The sequence below is a fragment of the Pogona vitticeps genome, chromosome 2 (genome assembly GCF_051106095.1).
Source record: "Pogona vitticeps strain Pit_001003342236 chromosome 2, PviZW2.1, whole genome shotgun sequence".
Lineage (NCBI taxonomy): Eukaryota > Metazoa > Chordata > Lepidosauria > Squamata > Agamidae > Pogona > Pogona vitticeps.
Window position 1 is genome coordinate 182,984,298 of NC_135784.1, and position 16,785 is coordinate 183,001,082.

At 43.5% G+C, this 16,785-nt stretch overlaps 1 protein-coding gene across 1 annotated transcript in view; it reads right to left on the minus strand.

Annotated features, from left to right (window-relative positions):
- The window catches only part of ICAM5 (intercellular adhesion molecule 5), a 45,775-nt gene continuing 28,990 nt past the window's right edge, over positions 1-16,785 (minus strand). The window contains exons 6-12 of the mRNA XM_020798672.3: positions 11,332-11,577; positions 9,843-10,085; positions 9,182-9,427; positions 7,304-7,543; positions 5,088-5,330; positions 3,189-3,452; positions 1-1,506 (exon numbers count right to left, since the gene is read on the minus strand). Of these exons, the coding sequence (XP_020654331.3) occupies positions 1,289-1,506; positions 3,189-3,452; positions 5,088-5,330; positions 7,304-7,543; positions 9,182-9,427; positions 9,843-10,085; positions 11,332-11,577 (1,700 nt within the window). The 3' untranslated portion in view covers positions 1-1,288. The remainder of the gene's footprint in view (positions 1,507-3,188; positions 3,453-5,087; positions 5,331-7,303; positions 7,544-9,181; positions 9,428-9,842; positions 10,086-11,331; positions 11,578-16,785) is intronic.

A 16,785-nucleotide genomic window follows, 5' to 3' on the forward strand; every position in this document is an offset into this window, starting at 1 on the left:
GACTACTGCTGCCATAAAAATGGGGTCTTATAATAAAATGTTTTCTAAATAAATAAAATAAAAGAACATAGAATGTCCAGATGTACGCTTCACTTTTCTATTTTATTAAAGGGATGGGGGAAGAACTCCCCCACCCTGTTTAAAAAGAAAACCGCTGCTTCTGGAATGTCCAGAAGGAAAAAAATGAATATGTTACTGCCATTTTTTTTTTAAAAAGGACATTTAATCTGGATGTATGGATGGACTCTGTGAGGTCCACAAAGGTGCGTGCCACTGGGGCTGCATGCTTTGCCCACAGCTGACAAAATGTATGGGCATTCCCTTGTTCATGCTTAGGTATTGGGAAAAAATGTTACAATGATGAATTCAGAGCACTACTCTGCTCTTGAATCTAATAGGCAAACCCATCAGCTTAGAATAAAGAAAGGTGTTGATTTTTAAATTAATTTGATTTGACTTGATTCCCCCAATGTATCTTACTTAAGAAGGTGACAGGTTTGATTTAGTTTAGTGCAATTCAATCAGCATCATAGTTAAACTTAGATGGAGCAAAATTACATTAAACCAGTTTAAGCATGTTTCCATTACTCTCTTAATCCAAGTAGACTAATTCAGATAGTAACCCTCTGTGTCACTATCCACTCGTAACTGCATTAATTCAATGTCCTGTTAAGGTACCTCACTGCCATATTATTTCTTTTCTTAAAAAAAAAAGAAATTACAATCTTCATCTTGTCCCACGAATCATTAAGCCCTGCTCCAAATATGAGCATTACTGGCACAAAACTGATATTTTCCATTTTTTATCAAGGCACCAATCAACAAGAATGTTCCAAAGGAAAGGTGACTGAAGCTGCCAAAATTCTAACGGGTGTTAATAGGTAGAAACCTATCCCTGATTAGAACAGCAGCAAGTGGCTCAAATGCAACATTTCCAAGAGAGAGGCTGACCCCACATTGTCAGCTGAGGAAGCAACTAAGAGCCTCGATAAAAATGCCATAGATAGGATGGCTGGTTTTAGATTCTTCTGCACAAGCTCTGTGTAAGTCTGGCTTATAGCCAGAGGCTTGGGCAACAAAACTGGCCCTCCATCTAGAAAACATTTTGCTGTCTATCAATTGGATTATAATAAATTCCACAGTGAAACGGAGGCCTGTGAGTTCCAGATGTCTTCCTTCAGGAAGGCAGAAATACTGACAGCCTTGGGACAGTTGTCCAGAGCAATTTCATTCACCCATCCTTCTCTGTCTGGGGAGGCAAGCCCTGGCTGTGCTAGCCCACATGTGTTCAGGTCCTGGTGAGCTGTATGCCATAGATGTCAATGTCGCAAGGCCTCTCACGGTTTAGACAAGTGGCTTCGGTAGAGTTTTCTGCATCACGCACATTGTATTCTCCCTTCTTACAGGCTGTGGACTTGAGATAGTAAATAACCCCAGCCATTCCTCCCAGAACCAACATGGTGGCACCAGCGATTGCTATGACGACAACAATATATAGCCAGTGATCTGCAAGGGGGAGGAAAAGCAGAGTATTGTTAGGAAAAAGAATTCTTAACATCAGAATGGGGAAAGTCTTCAGAAAGTCTTATTAGATCCTAGGCCTGCTCCCCAGGTACCAAAGGAGCCCTGACTCCCCCCTCCCACTGCCGCACACCTCCAAAAAGCATTTGGCCTCAAATTGCACTCTCCTCTGAGGGCACAGTTGGCCATTTCACGCTAATTTGTAAGGGGTGTGATGCTTACTAAGGCCTGTAGAGGACTTGGTTTGAAACCTGTTGACCTCCCAGTCATTTGTAGCATGGAAAATAAGGCTGGGGCCCGGGGGGGGGCAGATTGTATCTCGGATACTGTCCATGGACCTCTGGAAATTGCGAACCCCAGGCAGCAGTGCAACACTTAAGAGTCATGGAGGTGCAGCTGCTCTACAGGGCAGTTCCCATTTGCAGCCATATTAGATACAGCAATTCTTCCCACCCACCACCTGAAGGTATAATACCATTTTAATAAAAGAATGTAATAAAACCCTGACTTAACCAGATGAAGGGTCCTTGAAGCCCAGTATCCTCTTTCCAATGAAGGTCAACCAGAAGCTCACAAACTGGTCAACAGGAAGAGGATTTTCTTCTTTTGTTTGCCCCCCCCCCCAGCAAACAGCCTCTGAGCTTTCTTTGTGGTCATCATTCCTATCTTGTCTTTCAACTCTTATTTTGCCTCCCATTGCATTTCACACATATATAACGTCATGATGGTGAGAAAATATTCGAAAATAATAAAGCAGTGTTTTTGAATACATGTTCTTGCCTCTCTTGAAGCTAGTCATGATCTACCTTTCCCCATGTGGGTGAAAACAAAATAAAACATCAAAAATGTGGTGGCACCTTAAAGACTAACTTCTAAATTTTTTTAATGTGAGCTTTTGTGGACAAGTCCACTTCAACAGACACGTCATGATAAAGTGGACTTGTCCAAGAAAGCTCACATTAATAAATATAAAAGTGAGTCTTTAAGGTGCCGCTATGTTTTTGCCTTTTTTAACTTTTACTTTTTATTTTGTTTCCACCAATAATGCTTGCACAGACTAACACAGCTATCCCTTCTACAGCTTTCCTCATACATATATCAACTGTCCCTTTATTATTTCGTCTCCTACAAAAGATCCAGCACCGGCTTCAGAACAGGGCAGGATCAAATTTGCAATAATAATAGAGATGTCATCGGCCTGTTCTATCAGAATAATTTTATGCAGAATGTTTAAGTCAAGTTTACTTAGGACCAAACTAAAAGTTACATGGTGGACAAATATAAAGGGTACTACCAGACAGGGCCTTTTCTCTGTAATTGCCCCAAACCTTATTTCTGTATGGGGAGCTTGAAAAAGTTACATATTAAAACAACGGTTCCTGAGTTCCCTCAGGCAGCACATCAGCTTCCATTTGTAAGCTTCCTTTATATGCCTATTGCTTCTTCCATTTCACTTCTTTCAATAAAACATCCATTAAGAAAGGAATGAGTCAATATATTTGGTTTGGTAGAGTTGGAAGTCCCATGTTTGAAAGCACACATGGTCTCTTCTTTTATAGAACTGTAAACAGCCCCTTTCAGCAACCTCTACCCCCCCCCCTTTTTTTCATTTCAAGATGCAATTGCAGGGGTTTCTGTATATCATATTTTCTACTTTGTGGCCTTACCTTCCACATGGATATCCACCTGACTCTGTTGTTTCCCATGTTTATTGCTGGCTGTGCACTCATATACACCACTGTTGTGTCCATCTGCACCCACAATGGCCACTGTGCTGTTGTTGCCAAGGTAGTTGAGGTTGGAGGCCGGAGGCACCCTCCAGCTGAAGCTGGCTGCTGGGGACCCATCTGCATGACAGGTGATGGAGAAGTTTTCTCCCCTTCTGATGGGTAAAGACGCACTGACTTCCAGAATGGAAATAACAGGCCTGTCTGAAAACAAAAGCAGAAAAGGAGGAAGCTGCATTTCATTCTGCAAACCTAAGGAGAAGCCTCTTCTTTACTCTCTATTGCTACAGATTTTTGACTTCTGCTAGCTAGTAATGAATTCAAGAATTAACAGGTATCCAGGATATATGTGGACTCTGACATACAGTGGGGTCTCGACTTACGAACTTAATCCGTATTGGAAGGCAGTTCTCAGGTCAAAAAGTTCTTAAGTCGAATCTGCATTTCCCATAGGAATGCATTGAAAACCATTTAATCCGTATCTGCTCTTTTCGTCCATAGAAACTAATGGGAAGCTGCTATTCCGCCTTCTGCCACTAGAGGGGGATAATTTTTTCTTTTTTCCTTTTGACCTAAGATGACTTAGCTTTAAAAAAAGGGGAAAAAAGAGTTTGTAACTCGAATCTAAGTTCGTAAGTCGAGTCCATATATTCCTATGAGAGCGGTTCGTAAGTCGAAACGTTCATGTGTTGAGCCGTTCGTAAGTCGGGACCCCACTGTACTCTAAATCTAAAACACTTCCCCAGTCGGTCTGGAAAGCTGTCAGTGGAAACTGCCCTAGGTTTAATCTACCTATGACTGTATGGAAGTCACCCCAAGCCTATTCCCCATTAGAACTACAGAACAGAGGAAGAGGACAACAATACTTGCTTTGTGATCTCAGGAGCTCTTGCCCCAATCTTCTCCTGTGCCTCACACCAGTTTGCATGGGTTCAAGCCCCAGGATCTACTGACATGTCACTAAATCAAAATGCTGCCCAGCAACCAGCTTAAAACCACACTAGTCTCATATCTGAGGGCCTCCATCCTTTGGGGGATAGTTTAACAATGGCATTAGTTAAAAAAGGAGAGCCACAGAAAGGGACACAGAAAAGAGTTGTTCTCTTTTGCTAGTAGGGAAACCATAAGGGGTCACCAGGTTCAATTTTTTGTAGCATGACTATGCCCCATAACACATACACAGTTTACAAATAGTGAAAGGATGGAGTGTGTGTTTCAGGGAGAATCATAGAATCACAGAATAATGGAGTTGGAAGGGGCCTATAAGGCCATAGAGTCCAACCACCTCTCAGTGCAGGAATCCAAATCAAAGCAGATCTGACAGATGGTCGTCCGATTTTCTTTTGAATGCCTCCAGCGCTGGAGTGCTCACCACCTCCCAAGGTAATTGGTTCCATTGTCGTACTGCTCTAACAGTTAGGAAGTTTTTCCTAATATTCAGCTGAAATCTGGCTTCCTCTAACTTGAGCCTATTATTGTGTACTCTGGGATGATTGAGAACAGATGTTGCCCATCCTCTGTATGACTACCTTTCAAGTATTTGAAAAGTGCTATCATATCTCCCCTCAATTTTCTTTTCTTAAAACTGAACATGCCCAGTTCTTTCAGTCTTTCCTCATGGGGGCTTATAAGAAGTCCACTTACCGATAGGCTGCTTGATACCTAGGCTTGCTTTTCTTCATCTCCCCCTCATTCACTAACCACCAGCCAAGTAGTTGTCAGTGGGATTGAGAATGGTTTACAGAGACAATTAGGGATGAATAGAGACACAGTCTTCTCTCAATCACAAAAGTAAAATCAACATTCTGAAGAAAGGCAACATTGAAAATGAGGACTTACATTCTATTTGCACATTCACCATCCACTTCTTGGTCCCATGGCTGTTGGTGGCTTTGCACTCATAGATGCCAGAGTCATTCCTGCTGACATTCTGTCCCCCATAAAACTCCACAGTGGTTCCCTCTTTGGCACATGAGACCACTGGGGTGGGAATTCCATTTGCTTTGCAGGTCAGCAACTGCAAGGTCCCTTCCAGCCAAATCTGGTTGCTTGGGCAGGTGGACTCATCTATCTTAGGTTTGGCTGAAACACATGTATAGAACAAAACTCAGTCGGCCTAACTAGGAAGATGTTCCACAAGATTTTAATGTATTTGTTGCATTTATATTTCAACTGACCTCAAAAGAATTCAGGACAGCATACTGTATATGGTTCTTCACCTCTCTACTTTATCTTCACAACATCATGATGGGTTCAAGGACATGCAGCCAAGTGAGGATTCCAGGTCTACTTCAAGTTCTACTTCAACCATTTAACTATCCCACTATACTGGCTTGCATGTTTGGGTGGTGGTGACTACAAATAATTACCAAATACTATCATAGCAGGCTAGTATATTCATCAAGCAATGTATCATTCACTGAGGTCAGAAACTGTGGTCCTCCAAAGGCTTCTCATCTACAGCTTCCATCAGCTCTAGCCAGAATAATGAACTGTGAGGGATTACCAGAGTTTTAATTAAAAAGCATCTAGGTGGCCACAGTTTTCCATTTCTGCTCTACAGGTAACATCCTTGGCATCATGGCACAGATTATATGTGCTGGCTTAAAATAAATTTCAGTTGGCCAAAGCTGTATAATCTTCTCCTTCTATTATTAATTTCACTTCAACATTTAATGAAAAATTATGAAAACATTGTAGATACAAGAGTTTATTTTGGCAAGGAGTTGCCTCGAGCCCTCCTTGGTTCTGAGGTCAAATCTGAAGTGATTTCCAGAGAGCTAACTATGTCAATCTGTCTCAGCCTGTTGGCAAAAGAAAACACAGGAACAACAAAATATTGGGAAAAACACAAAATAATAAAGATTAAAAAAATTTTTTGTGTGAGCTTTCATGGTTGAAAGTCCATTTCTTCAGACACTGGAGGGCAAATATATGACCACTATATTAATACATGCCCCCATGGCCAGGTGAGGATATAGATCATGTGAAAATGGACTGTTAACATAGGAATCGGACTATCAAAATGTAAATTACTGAATTAGCAGGTTCTGGCTAGGGCAATAGCTGTCGGCCAGGTGGGTTGGCTGTCATGGAATTGCTAAGAGAGTTTTTTTTCTGGGACAGTAGTTATAACCTGTGAAAGAAGGCAACTGTTTTATAACAACAACAACAACAACAACAACAACAACAACAACAACAACAACAACAACAACAACAATAATAGCAGCATGCCATTGAATCAATTCTTATGGCAACACTTTGCAGGGTTTTAATGGTAAAGAATACTCAGAAGTGGTTTACCATTCCCTTCTTATAGTTCTAGGACTATGCAGTTTGTCCATGGCTATCCAGATTGGCTCTTCCCATAAGAGGCAGAGTGGGGAATTGAACATCCAACCTCTGGCTCCACAAACAGATACTTAAACCATTAAACTATCTAGCCAGCTAACTGTTTTATATCCCTAAGTTATTACAGAAAAAAATGTTATTAATACATGTAATGTGTTAAGAAGCTTTGATCTCTCTTGAGGAACTTGTTTATGTAGCCACACACAGAGACAACAAAGAGAATCCAGTTTCAAAATATTTGGACCTCCTAGGACATTCTGTTAAGGATCTCGAAGTGTCTGTTGTAGAAAAACAGAATTACAAAGGGAAACTCAAGAGGGAGAAAGCAGAAATGAGCTATATAAACACAAAACTGTTAATCTTTAAAAAGCTATCATATCTGGTCTTTCTTTTTCTTTTCTTTTGTCCACATGTCTGAAGTGTATTCTTTGGATACAGACCAGGTTTTGATTGAGAAAAATGAAAAAAAAATTAAATGACTTAAATGAATAAATTTCCCTCAGATAGCTTCAGATTTTGGGGAGTTGCTCAGACTACAGTTTTCTTCTTGTCTCCATCCCTGACATGGAGACTTGTGCGAAGCATGGACTCCCAGAACATCAACTGAGTTATCTGGGGACTCAAGCACCAATCTTCCTACAGGGTTAGAGAGAGAGGTTGAAGAATTTGATGTGCTCTTGCTCTGAACCACAATCAACACTTACTTTCTACTACAACCGTGACCAACTTGGCCACAGTTCCATGACTGTTGGTAGCATTACACCAGAAGGTCCCATTTTCAACTGCAATCTCTTGTCTTTGGCTAAAGTGGTCCAATCTGCCATCCTTGGTGCATACAACATCTGGAGGTGGAAGCCCCTCAGCTTTACAGGCAAAGGTGGATGATGCCTCTTCTACCAAGGTCCAGAGACTTGGACAGCTAGAGTCATTCATTTCTGGTTTATCTGAAATATTAAAGGGGGGGGAATGACATTTTGTGACGAACTAGGTCAGCACTTGGCAAAATGTGGTCCTCAGAGATGCTGACCAAGGGGTTCCGCAACAGAAAGAACAAACAAGGTGGGCTGCCTGTCCTTTCTTTGCCCCTAATGCAGCAGAGAAGTGCAGCAGTTCTCTTTAAGTACAACACTTAATTCAAGCAAGAGCAGCCATGTGGGTTGAGAGGTTTGGCAACCACCCCTTGGTAGCCAAGTACATGTCTTATACAGCACCTCCCAAATCCCCTACAGTGTGCAGAAGCTGAAAGATTTCCCTAGGCTTAGAGGTTTAGAACTACTGGGATAGCAATACAGTCTACACATTAAAGCCATCTGTTTATTAAGTAGAGCTTGGAGGTAGCACATTAAGAAGTAACACTGTTACCATCATTCACTGCTTTTTAAAAGTAGTAGAATGATCCATTAATTTTTTTTCCCCAGGATGAACACTGTTGTCATTACTTTACCTCTGAGTGCTTATCTTTAATTTAAGGATGCTGCCAGTAGGGGTGGAGTGGGTGGTTCTGCTGTTTTGCTCTTGAAAATAAAGACCCTACACTCTCTTTTTTTCCTTCTCCGACAACTACAGAGTCCAGGAGTGGTCAAGAGTACCTCCTTGTATGTCCTGGAGGAAGTGGCCAGGGCACCCTGTCATTCTGTTCATAGGAGGTTCTAAGCTGGAGTGGACAGAATGTGACCCTGTGCCATATGCAGCCACCGAAGCCTCCACAGAGGCCCTAATGGGTGAAAATACCTTTTAGAAAACAAATGACACATGAATCATGTTTTTTTCTGAAGGCTTCTCAGAGCAGCTGTTTCTACCAACAAATCCAAGCTAAACCAAACTGAGGGAACTGTCACAGTTTTTAAAAAGCCAAGAAGTGGACATTGAGGAACTTCCAACTTTTATTGTTGAAAACATTTGATCATGTGCTTGGGAAAGCTGGCTGTGTCTTGTCTCAGGTGCTGGGGGCCAAAATGTGTGTCCCAGTCAATTTTCCCTCTAATTTCCCAACAGAACCAAGCAGAAACCCCTCATGGTATGTGCAAAGTTCTGGCCACGACCAGAACCAAATGAGGAGCAACACTCATTATGGGTGCGTGGCACCAATAGAGCACCGCACAGCCGTGCACCCACACAGAGGGAATGTTGGTCCCAGTTTTAACCAAGTTGCCCATCCCTCTGCTTCAGTCACTCCAAGACACAGAGCCATAACTATAAATTTCTTTGGGGGACACAGGTATGTCCCAAAATGTTACTGCCGCTGCCACCATCTTCTTTTCCTTCTTGGGAGACTGGTTTGGGGTGCCACACAACATCATTGTGTAGAGTTGCTGCATCTAAATTTAAAATAGCCACCATGCCATCTAGGCTTAAGACTAAGTAGGATAAAAAGGAAAATAATGGTCTAGATCAGTGGTTCCTAACCTTGGGTCCCCAGATGTTCTTGGGCTACAACTCCCTGAAATCATGGCCAGCACAGCTAGTGGAGAAGGCTTCCGGGATCTTTAGTCCAAGAACCCAAGGTTGGCAACCACTGGCCTAGATAGCCCAATACATAAGACCACTTCCTACGACACTGTACGATTCCCAGTTCTACTCACACTCCACTTGGATGCTCACAGTCCTGGTACTGGAGCCGTGCCTGTTTGTGGCTGTGCAGAGATATGGTCCGGCATATTCTCTGGTGACAGTGTGAAGAATCCCAGGGCTGCTATAAGAGATGTTGTCTTTGGTGCACTCAACAGTTGGCGCTGGGTTTCCCCAGGCAAAGCAAGCGAACATCTGCTCTGCTCCTACTGTCCACGTCCAGTTATAAGGGCAGCTGGAATCGTCCATGTCAGGTTTGTCTACAACAGAAACAACATTAGAAGCTGATTTTACAATGACAAGGTGAGGGGGGGGGAAATCTTCTTCCCCATGACTCATACACTCATCCGAGAGCTGCAGCAGTGAGGCAGACTACTTAGCAATTTTCACTGAAGATATGTATTTCCAAACACCTCCACCCTCTGATGCAAAAGAACAAACAAACAAAAAACAAAGAAAAACAAACAAACCATTTCCTATATTTTCTCCTGGGAAGAAGCTGAATTGGTTTTCGATGCTCCGTGCATTGGCTGTAGGTTTTGTGGCGAGCGGCATGCCTTTAAGGCTGACAGAATTAAAGGAGATGCACATGTCCAGCTGCAAGGACATGGCCTGCCTCCACATTTGTCACTATCCACCCATACATCCTGCAGGTCAGTAGTAAGACACACTTACATTCCACTTGGACTGTGACCATCTTGCTCCTGGACCCATGTGCATTGCTGGCATTGCAAAGGTAGACCCCAGCATGGCTTTGTGTGACATTTTGCATCCTTCTGGTGTCCCACACTTTACCATCTTTCATACAGGAGACGTCTGGGATTGGGAGGCCTTCAGCTTGGCAACTGAGCTTCTGAAGGGTCCGTTCCAGCCATGTTTGGTTACTTGGGCAGCCAGCTTCATCCAGCTCAGGCCCATCTGCAACGGAAGAGGGCATGGTCAACGTATTTAGCAGTAACTGGGAAACATTCACACAGTTTTTGCCACAAGACATTTTGGGCTATTCAATGTTGGTGAGAATGAAGGATGTCACATGAGGGAATCCTTGGAGGAGGACAGGTGGTACAGAAGCAGGACACTGTTTAAGAAGCCATAGGAGGAGGAGCTCGTAATGAGTGCAGGAGAGTTAATTTGAAGCCAAGAGCTGGTAAAGCTCCAGTAAGGGTTAAATTACTGACTACAATGAATTCAGACTCTATTCTTTATTCTAAGGAACTTTTATGGATATTAAGCACATGCATGGGTGAGGTTTAAAACCTGTGTGCATGAGCACTCATTCATTCATTCATTCATTCATTCATTCATTCATTCATTCATTCATTCATTCATTCATTCATTCTCTCTCTCTCTCTCTCTCTCTCTCTCTCTCTCTCTCTCTCTCACACACACACACACACACACACACACACACACACACACACACACACACACACTTCTGAAATCAATTAAAGCAGACATTTCCAAGAGAGTTTTTTTAAAAACCTCTGTGTGGAGAAGGAAAATTTAGCCGGGAAGAAGCTGGATTGAGGTTTAAAGCCCCTCTACTGCTAAACAATGGGGCCCATTGATTGAGATCAGTCTCTACACACTTATTTCATAGTGGAAAGAAAACAAATTTAGCTTAGGATGTAGCAACTCTGTCCTTTCAGATGTTGTTGGACTGACATTCTCACCAGCTCTGTCCAGTATAGCCAATGGTGAGGAATGCTAAGAGTTGCCATCCCATAAAAACTGGAAGGCTGCAGATGGCGAGCCCTGATTTAGCTGGACACTAGGCATTTAATAAGTGCATGGTTTAACCACAAAGCCAGGACCCTGCAGGGCTCCTTGATTACAGAAGGGGAATCACACAACTACTGCTAGGTCTTTTAGTGGCTGTCTGCCACATGCCCAGCCATGCCCCAGTGAAGTAACAGATTAGGTAACTGGGCACACGCCTGGGCATGCCCTGGGTAGCTGGCAAACAAGGTGCTTGATTGGCGCTTTTAAAGCTGCTTCTCCACTCTGTCTTCTGGGCTTCTGTCTGAGGTCAGGGTGTAACGGACCGGAATCTGACATGTCTCATTCTTTGCTTAGGGCCATGATCTCAGGGTAACATCAGGTTAATAAGCAGTGGGTCCATTCTTGCCTGCCTCATTTATAACGATATGGTGGCGTCACTTACATTCCACATAGATGGCAACTGTTCTAGAACTGGACCCGAACTTGTTCACGGCAGTGCAATTATAGACGCCAGCAAGGCTCCGGGTCACTTGCTCCTCCTTTTCCAGATCACGATGAGGCACACCTTCTTTGCTGCAGGTCATGGTTGGCTTGGGGTTCCCCTTAGCGACGCACCGGAGTGCTTGCCGTGTTCCCTCGACCCACGTATGGTTGCTGGGGCAAACAGAGTCATCCATTTCTGGCACATCTGCAATGCGCAGAGGGAACACACACATTGATTGAGGCTCTTCTGTCTTTGGGTGAGAAATAAAGGGGGAGGTTTAATGTCGGACAGTGTTGGTCAGGAAGAGTGGGGTGTGGGTGTGACTGGGCAGGTTGCTGCTTAAGACCTGTTGACATAGAGATGGATGCCCAAGGTTCTTTTAGGAAGAGGTGGGCAGCAGGCTCTGAGCATCATTATAAGGTGTTAAATTCCCAGCCTTGCTAAAATCGCTTTGGCTCACTTTTTTTTTTAACTGGCTGTTTCTCCTGTAAGACACCTTGAGTGTTTTAGTGAGAAAGTGAGGTACAAATATTTCTAATCAATAAGTTATCAAACAAAATAATAGATTGATATTTCCTGCCCTATAACTGTGAATTCAGAGCTACTCTCTTGCAAAGCAAGGATAACTTCCAATATTTTTTTTTGATCAACCCTTTATTTTGCTCCTCAGCTTATTCTTGGACAATTTGATTATAGGGCAAGTTCTGAATCTCATCCAGTTCTGAATGCCAGGAATAGCTGTGATATTTTTCACAGCAGGCACGAGTTGATCTCAGCCTTTTGTAGCCTGTACTTTAAAAACCAAACTCTCACTGGTTCATGAGTGTGCTTTAAATGTAGGAAGCTTAAATCTATGTAGTGCACACACAGAGTTTAGAGCATTGCTAACTGCAACTGAAAAAAATAAAACTCACTTCATCAATGGACCAACAAACAGATAAACAGTTAACTTAAGACATAGCTAGTTAAGCCACAGCTTATCTGTAGAAAGGGATCCCAATCACATACTCCACCTGAGCAGAACTCCAATCTCACGAGCAGAGGGAATGGCAATCAGGTCATTCATTGTCAAACAACTTGGGAGGGAAATCTCACAGTGTGTGGAGCCATTCTCCTTTGGGCTAAGACATGTGGCATCTTTCCCCACCAATTTTATTTATAAAGAGATCTTTATCGTTGTGACATAGAATGTGATAAGTACTCAAAAAATTGACAGGTACTAAATAAATTTCAAAAGGCTTCTTAACAATGGCCCACAAACTGGAAATGTTCTATATATATATACACACTCTTGTAGTGACTGCAACCTATATATAAAGGTTGCAGTCACTACAAGACTACTGCATTCAATTCCCATTCATGCAAGTGATTCTAGAATATAGATGGAGCACAAAATGCCAGATTTTGAAGTTAGTTTCAAAAGGAAGAGGCACTAGAAGTCTTATGGGCTACTGGAACAACCCAAGATTTTCTTTCCCCACACTGTATTATTGGCAGAAAACAGCAATGAGTTGAAATGACTACCGATAAGGAATAAAAAAAGGAAGTTTTAAAAAAAAGGATTACAGTTGAGATTAAGAAAACAACATTAATGAATAGAGATGGACATGAACCGGTATGTGCCCAGTCTGTCCAAGTTCATACAGACAGCAGCCCAGGTGGTGCTGCTCCCCTGTCTGATTGATCTGGCTCAATCAGTCAGTGTTATTATGTTTCTGGTTCCTATAGTCATTAAGGGGAACCACGGGTCCCCACAGACCTGATGGGGCTTCAGCATCCCAGGTTAACATGGGTGGAAGAGATCCCTCCCTTCTCAGTGCCCTGCTGGGGGAAGTAATTTCAAGGCAGAAGGAAGATGAAGGGATAGGGTGGTCGGGTGGCCTTCTTTACAGCTGACAGTCCTCCATTGGAAAGGCAGCCCAAAGATTTTTTTCAAAGGTGTCCTCCACTTGAAGTCCTGTTCAGCTCAAGACCAATTTAAAGGTAAAGAACCACAAGGGAAGAGAACAAACTCTGCAGGCATGTAGGTGATCCGGCCACAGTCTCCCCTGATTTTGTTTAGAACATTAAATCAAATTCTGATTTTGCTCCTATATGTATAAATCAGAGTACATGATTTTATGCGAATCAGTATCCACTTTTCTCCTTGGTTTTGGGGGGAAATTATGCCTTCCTTTTTCAGGTTGCATGTCTTCTTTATGTACAGAAGGGGGCTGTGGATGGGAGAAGCATTTAGCACCTGCCACTCATGCACTCCTTTTGTCCTAAAAATCAGATCTGTCCTTCCTTCTGCATAGACATCCATCTGTGGTCGGGCCCACTGCCAAAGGGTGTCTGCAGAAATAATTCTGGATGAAGGAAAAGTCTATGAATGATGAAACCCTATGGGTTGTTGACCTGACTGAAGTTTTTGTCTATGTGCAGTAGATCTAAAAAAGTACCAAGTTTGGGATTTTGGAAGGTGGGGGCAAACACCTCACCTTGCTCCTCTGCACACATTCATACCCACTACTACAACTTTCACATGAAAATATCTAGTGTGATCCTGAACTACCTTCTTCCTTTAAATCCAAACACATGAACAATCCCTAGCCCACATCTCTCTCTCTGTGACTGTATCCAGTAGATACTGATATGCGTCCATGGGTGTCTGTGAGTTGGGGCGTACACTCCAAAAATCCTCACATTTTTCATTCATAATTTTAACTTACATAAACATACACATCATGTTGCAGTGATGCATGCCTATTAGGAGCATCTACAGCAATGCAGCTTTGACTCTCCCCCACCATAGAAAATCCAGTGGATGTTTTTGAGTGGGTTATCGGATGACCCCCCTTGCTTCTCCTTCAGTTCCTTCCAGTGTGCTTCCCTTTCTCTGCTCCTAAGACAAAAATTGGACTGAGAGATGGGTGGGGGCCTCTCCCACCCATTTCTTCTCTCCAGTCCCCACTGGTGCTAATTTCAGGACTTCTCAGCACAGCTGCAGTGCGTCTTCCTCAGGCCGGCTTGGTTCTTCCTGACAGACACAAAGCTGTGAATGAATTAGTCTGCTATCCCCCCTTCCTTCACTTCCTGGGGGCTCTTCCATTCTGCTTCTGACAGGAGAAGCAGTTGTGTTGGACGTAGTAGGATTTCTGCTTTTACAGAGACCTGAAAGCATCCACTGGATCCAGAGAACGAACTGCTGATAAAAGCAGGCAAGGAAGCTGGGGGCCACGGTGAGGTGGGAGGTGGTAGAAGGAGGGCCACCGATATTGTAAAGGCTTAGGAGGGCTGGGGATCGGGATGTCAATCTTGTCTTGGGGCCTGACCCCACGAGCCACTCAAGCTGTTTCAATGAAGCAGAGAAGCAAACGGGCCATCGCCAGTTCTCTTGCAACATCACAGAACATTTGAGTGAGACGGGATGCACTTCTCAGCTGCTTGGAATGACCGGAAAAGTTACTTTTGGGGGGCTACAGCTCTTAGAATCTGGGAGCCGTAGTCTTTTTTTCCAAGCTAGGGAGGTGACAAAATCCTTTGGGTTGACCTTGATTTCGGGGAGGAGTGGAGGTCTGCAAAGACCTGATCTCCCATGGAGCTGTAAAGGTAGACACTATGCCATATAGCAGTGAGCAACCTCTTCTCCTTGAACTTGATCATGCACAGTCATGCTACTCTGATCCAGTGGGGGGGGGGGGGAATCTCTACTCTGCAGATTGTACTCCCATCTCACAGAGTTCTTCCCTGTCACTTTCCGCAGAAGTGGTGAGAATTCAGATTTGTTTCCATCACCACCCATGCTTTGTTGTTGCCAGGTTACAGAGTCTGACCCGAAGTGCCAGAACTTAGCCTCTTTGACAGAGAACTTCTTGAAAGGGGGTCCATTATCAGTCAGGGCTGGCCCAAGACACTTTGCTACCTGAAGCTAAAGGCAAGATGATGTTCATTCCACTAATATATCCCCTGTTCTAATTCTGGTAGCAAGACTGTGTTTGCAACATTCCTGAAGGCAGTAGGCAGCACATATCAGGAACCAGAACAGGCTGTATGGCGTATACAACGCTGTCCTCCAAGAAGTGGGACTGGTTGAGAGGCTCAAAAGAAGAACCAGCGGACTGTTATCCACCCCTGACATTTGCCACTTGAGGCAATTGCTCCAGTCTGCCTAATGGAAAAGCCAGCTCAAATCAGAACAAATGAGCTGCTACCTAGCTTGATAGGACCTTCAACTATTCACTCTGCCTTCCCCACCAACACCCCTCACCCAATCAGGATCCATCCTAAATCCTCAAGTGCCTCTAGACTCCGCCTCTTTCCTGCCAAGCTCCACCTCCTTCCACAAATCATCCCTCAGCACCCAGGCCATGCTGGAGCTTCAAAAAATAAGGCCCACATCCGGCCAGCCTCTGAACAGAGGAAAGCTCAGAAGAGATGACTATGCAGACCAGGGTGGATGATTTCCAGAGTTCTAGGGACATGACCATCCCTAGACTGTAGGCAATCACTTGCAACCCCAATGCAAAAACATTTTCCGCCCCCCACAAAAATATTGTTCTTAACTGTAAAGGTTTCCTTAGACCCTCTACTGGTCAAGTTTCAAAAAAAATTACACTGAAGATGTGGAGAACCCCAAGGATAGCGGGTAGCTTTCAAAACATGCCATGAGCACCCCCACATCCCACATAAGACACCAGGAGACTTTTTGAGACCATTTTTTGTCAGTCTTTTAAACATGATGTGGCAGGGAGTTCTGAAAGCTCCTAGAGTCCATATTTGGACTCTGGGGGCATATGCAGCTGAAGGAGCACCTTTTGACCCACCCATGTTGTAGAGTGTCCCTAATAAAAGCCAAACAAGCCAAACAGGGGCAAATGTACACAGAGCAGAAATGGGAAACATAGCCATACTTTCAGAGGTGTTCTGGGATTCAATTGGGTTCTGAATGTGTAGCCCCCCTTCCTCCAAAGCAAGGTTTTCCATTTCATTTCCCAAAGTTGCTCAATTCACATCATCAGTACAGGTTTCCCAGTTTAGCAGTCCTTTCGGACAGTGCTTCCCAACCTTGGGTAACCCAGGTGTTCTTGGACTAAAACTCCCAGAAGCCTTCACCACCAGCTGCGCTGCGCAGGGTTTCTGGGGGCTGTAGTACAAGAACATCTGGGTTACCCAAGGTTAGGAACCACTGCAGTTTAGGAGACAATTTAAGAGAGTTTAGGATGACATTCTGATGTGCTGCAGATTATCTTCAGGATCTTAATCTCGTTCACATAATCATTTTTTAAAAAAATGCATTTTGGGAATCAATCCCAGAATGGTATTGGTATTTTTGTTCCCTAATTGCTGGCTTTATAAGATTTTATCATGCTATATTAAAGGACTTGGTGCCGGGGGGGGAATATGCACATCTCTAATGGAAAATGAGCAAAT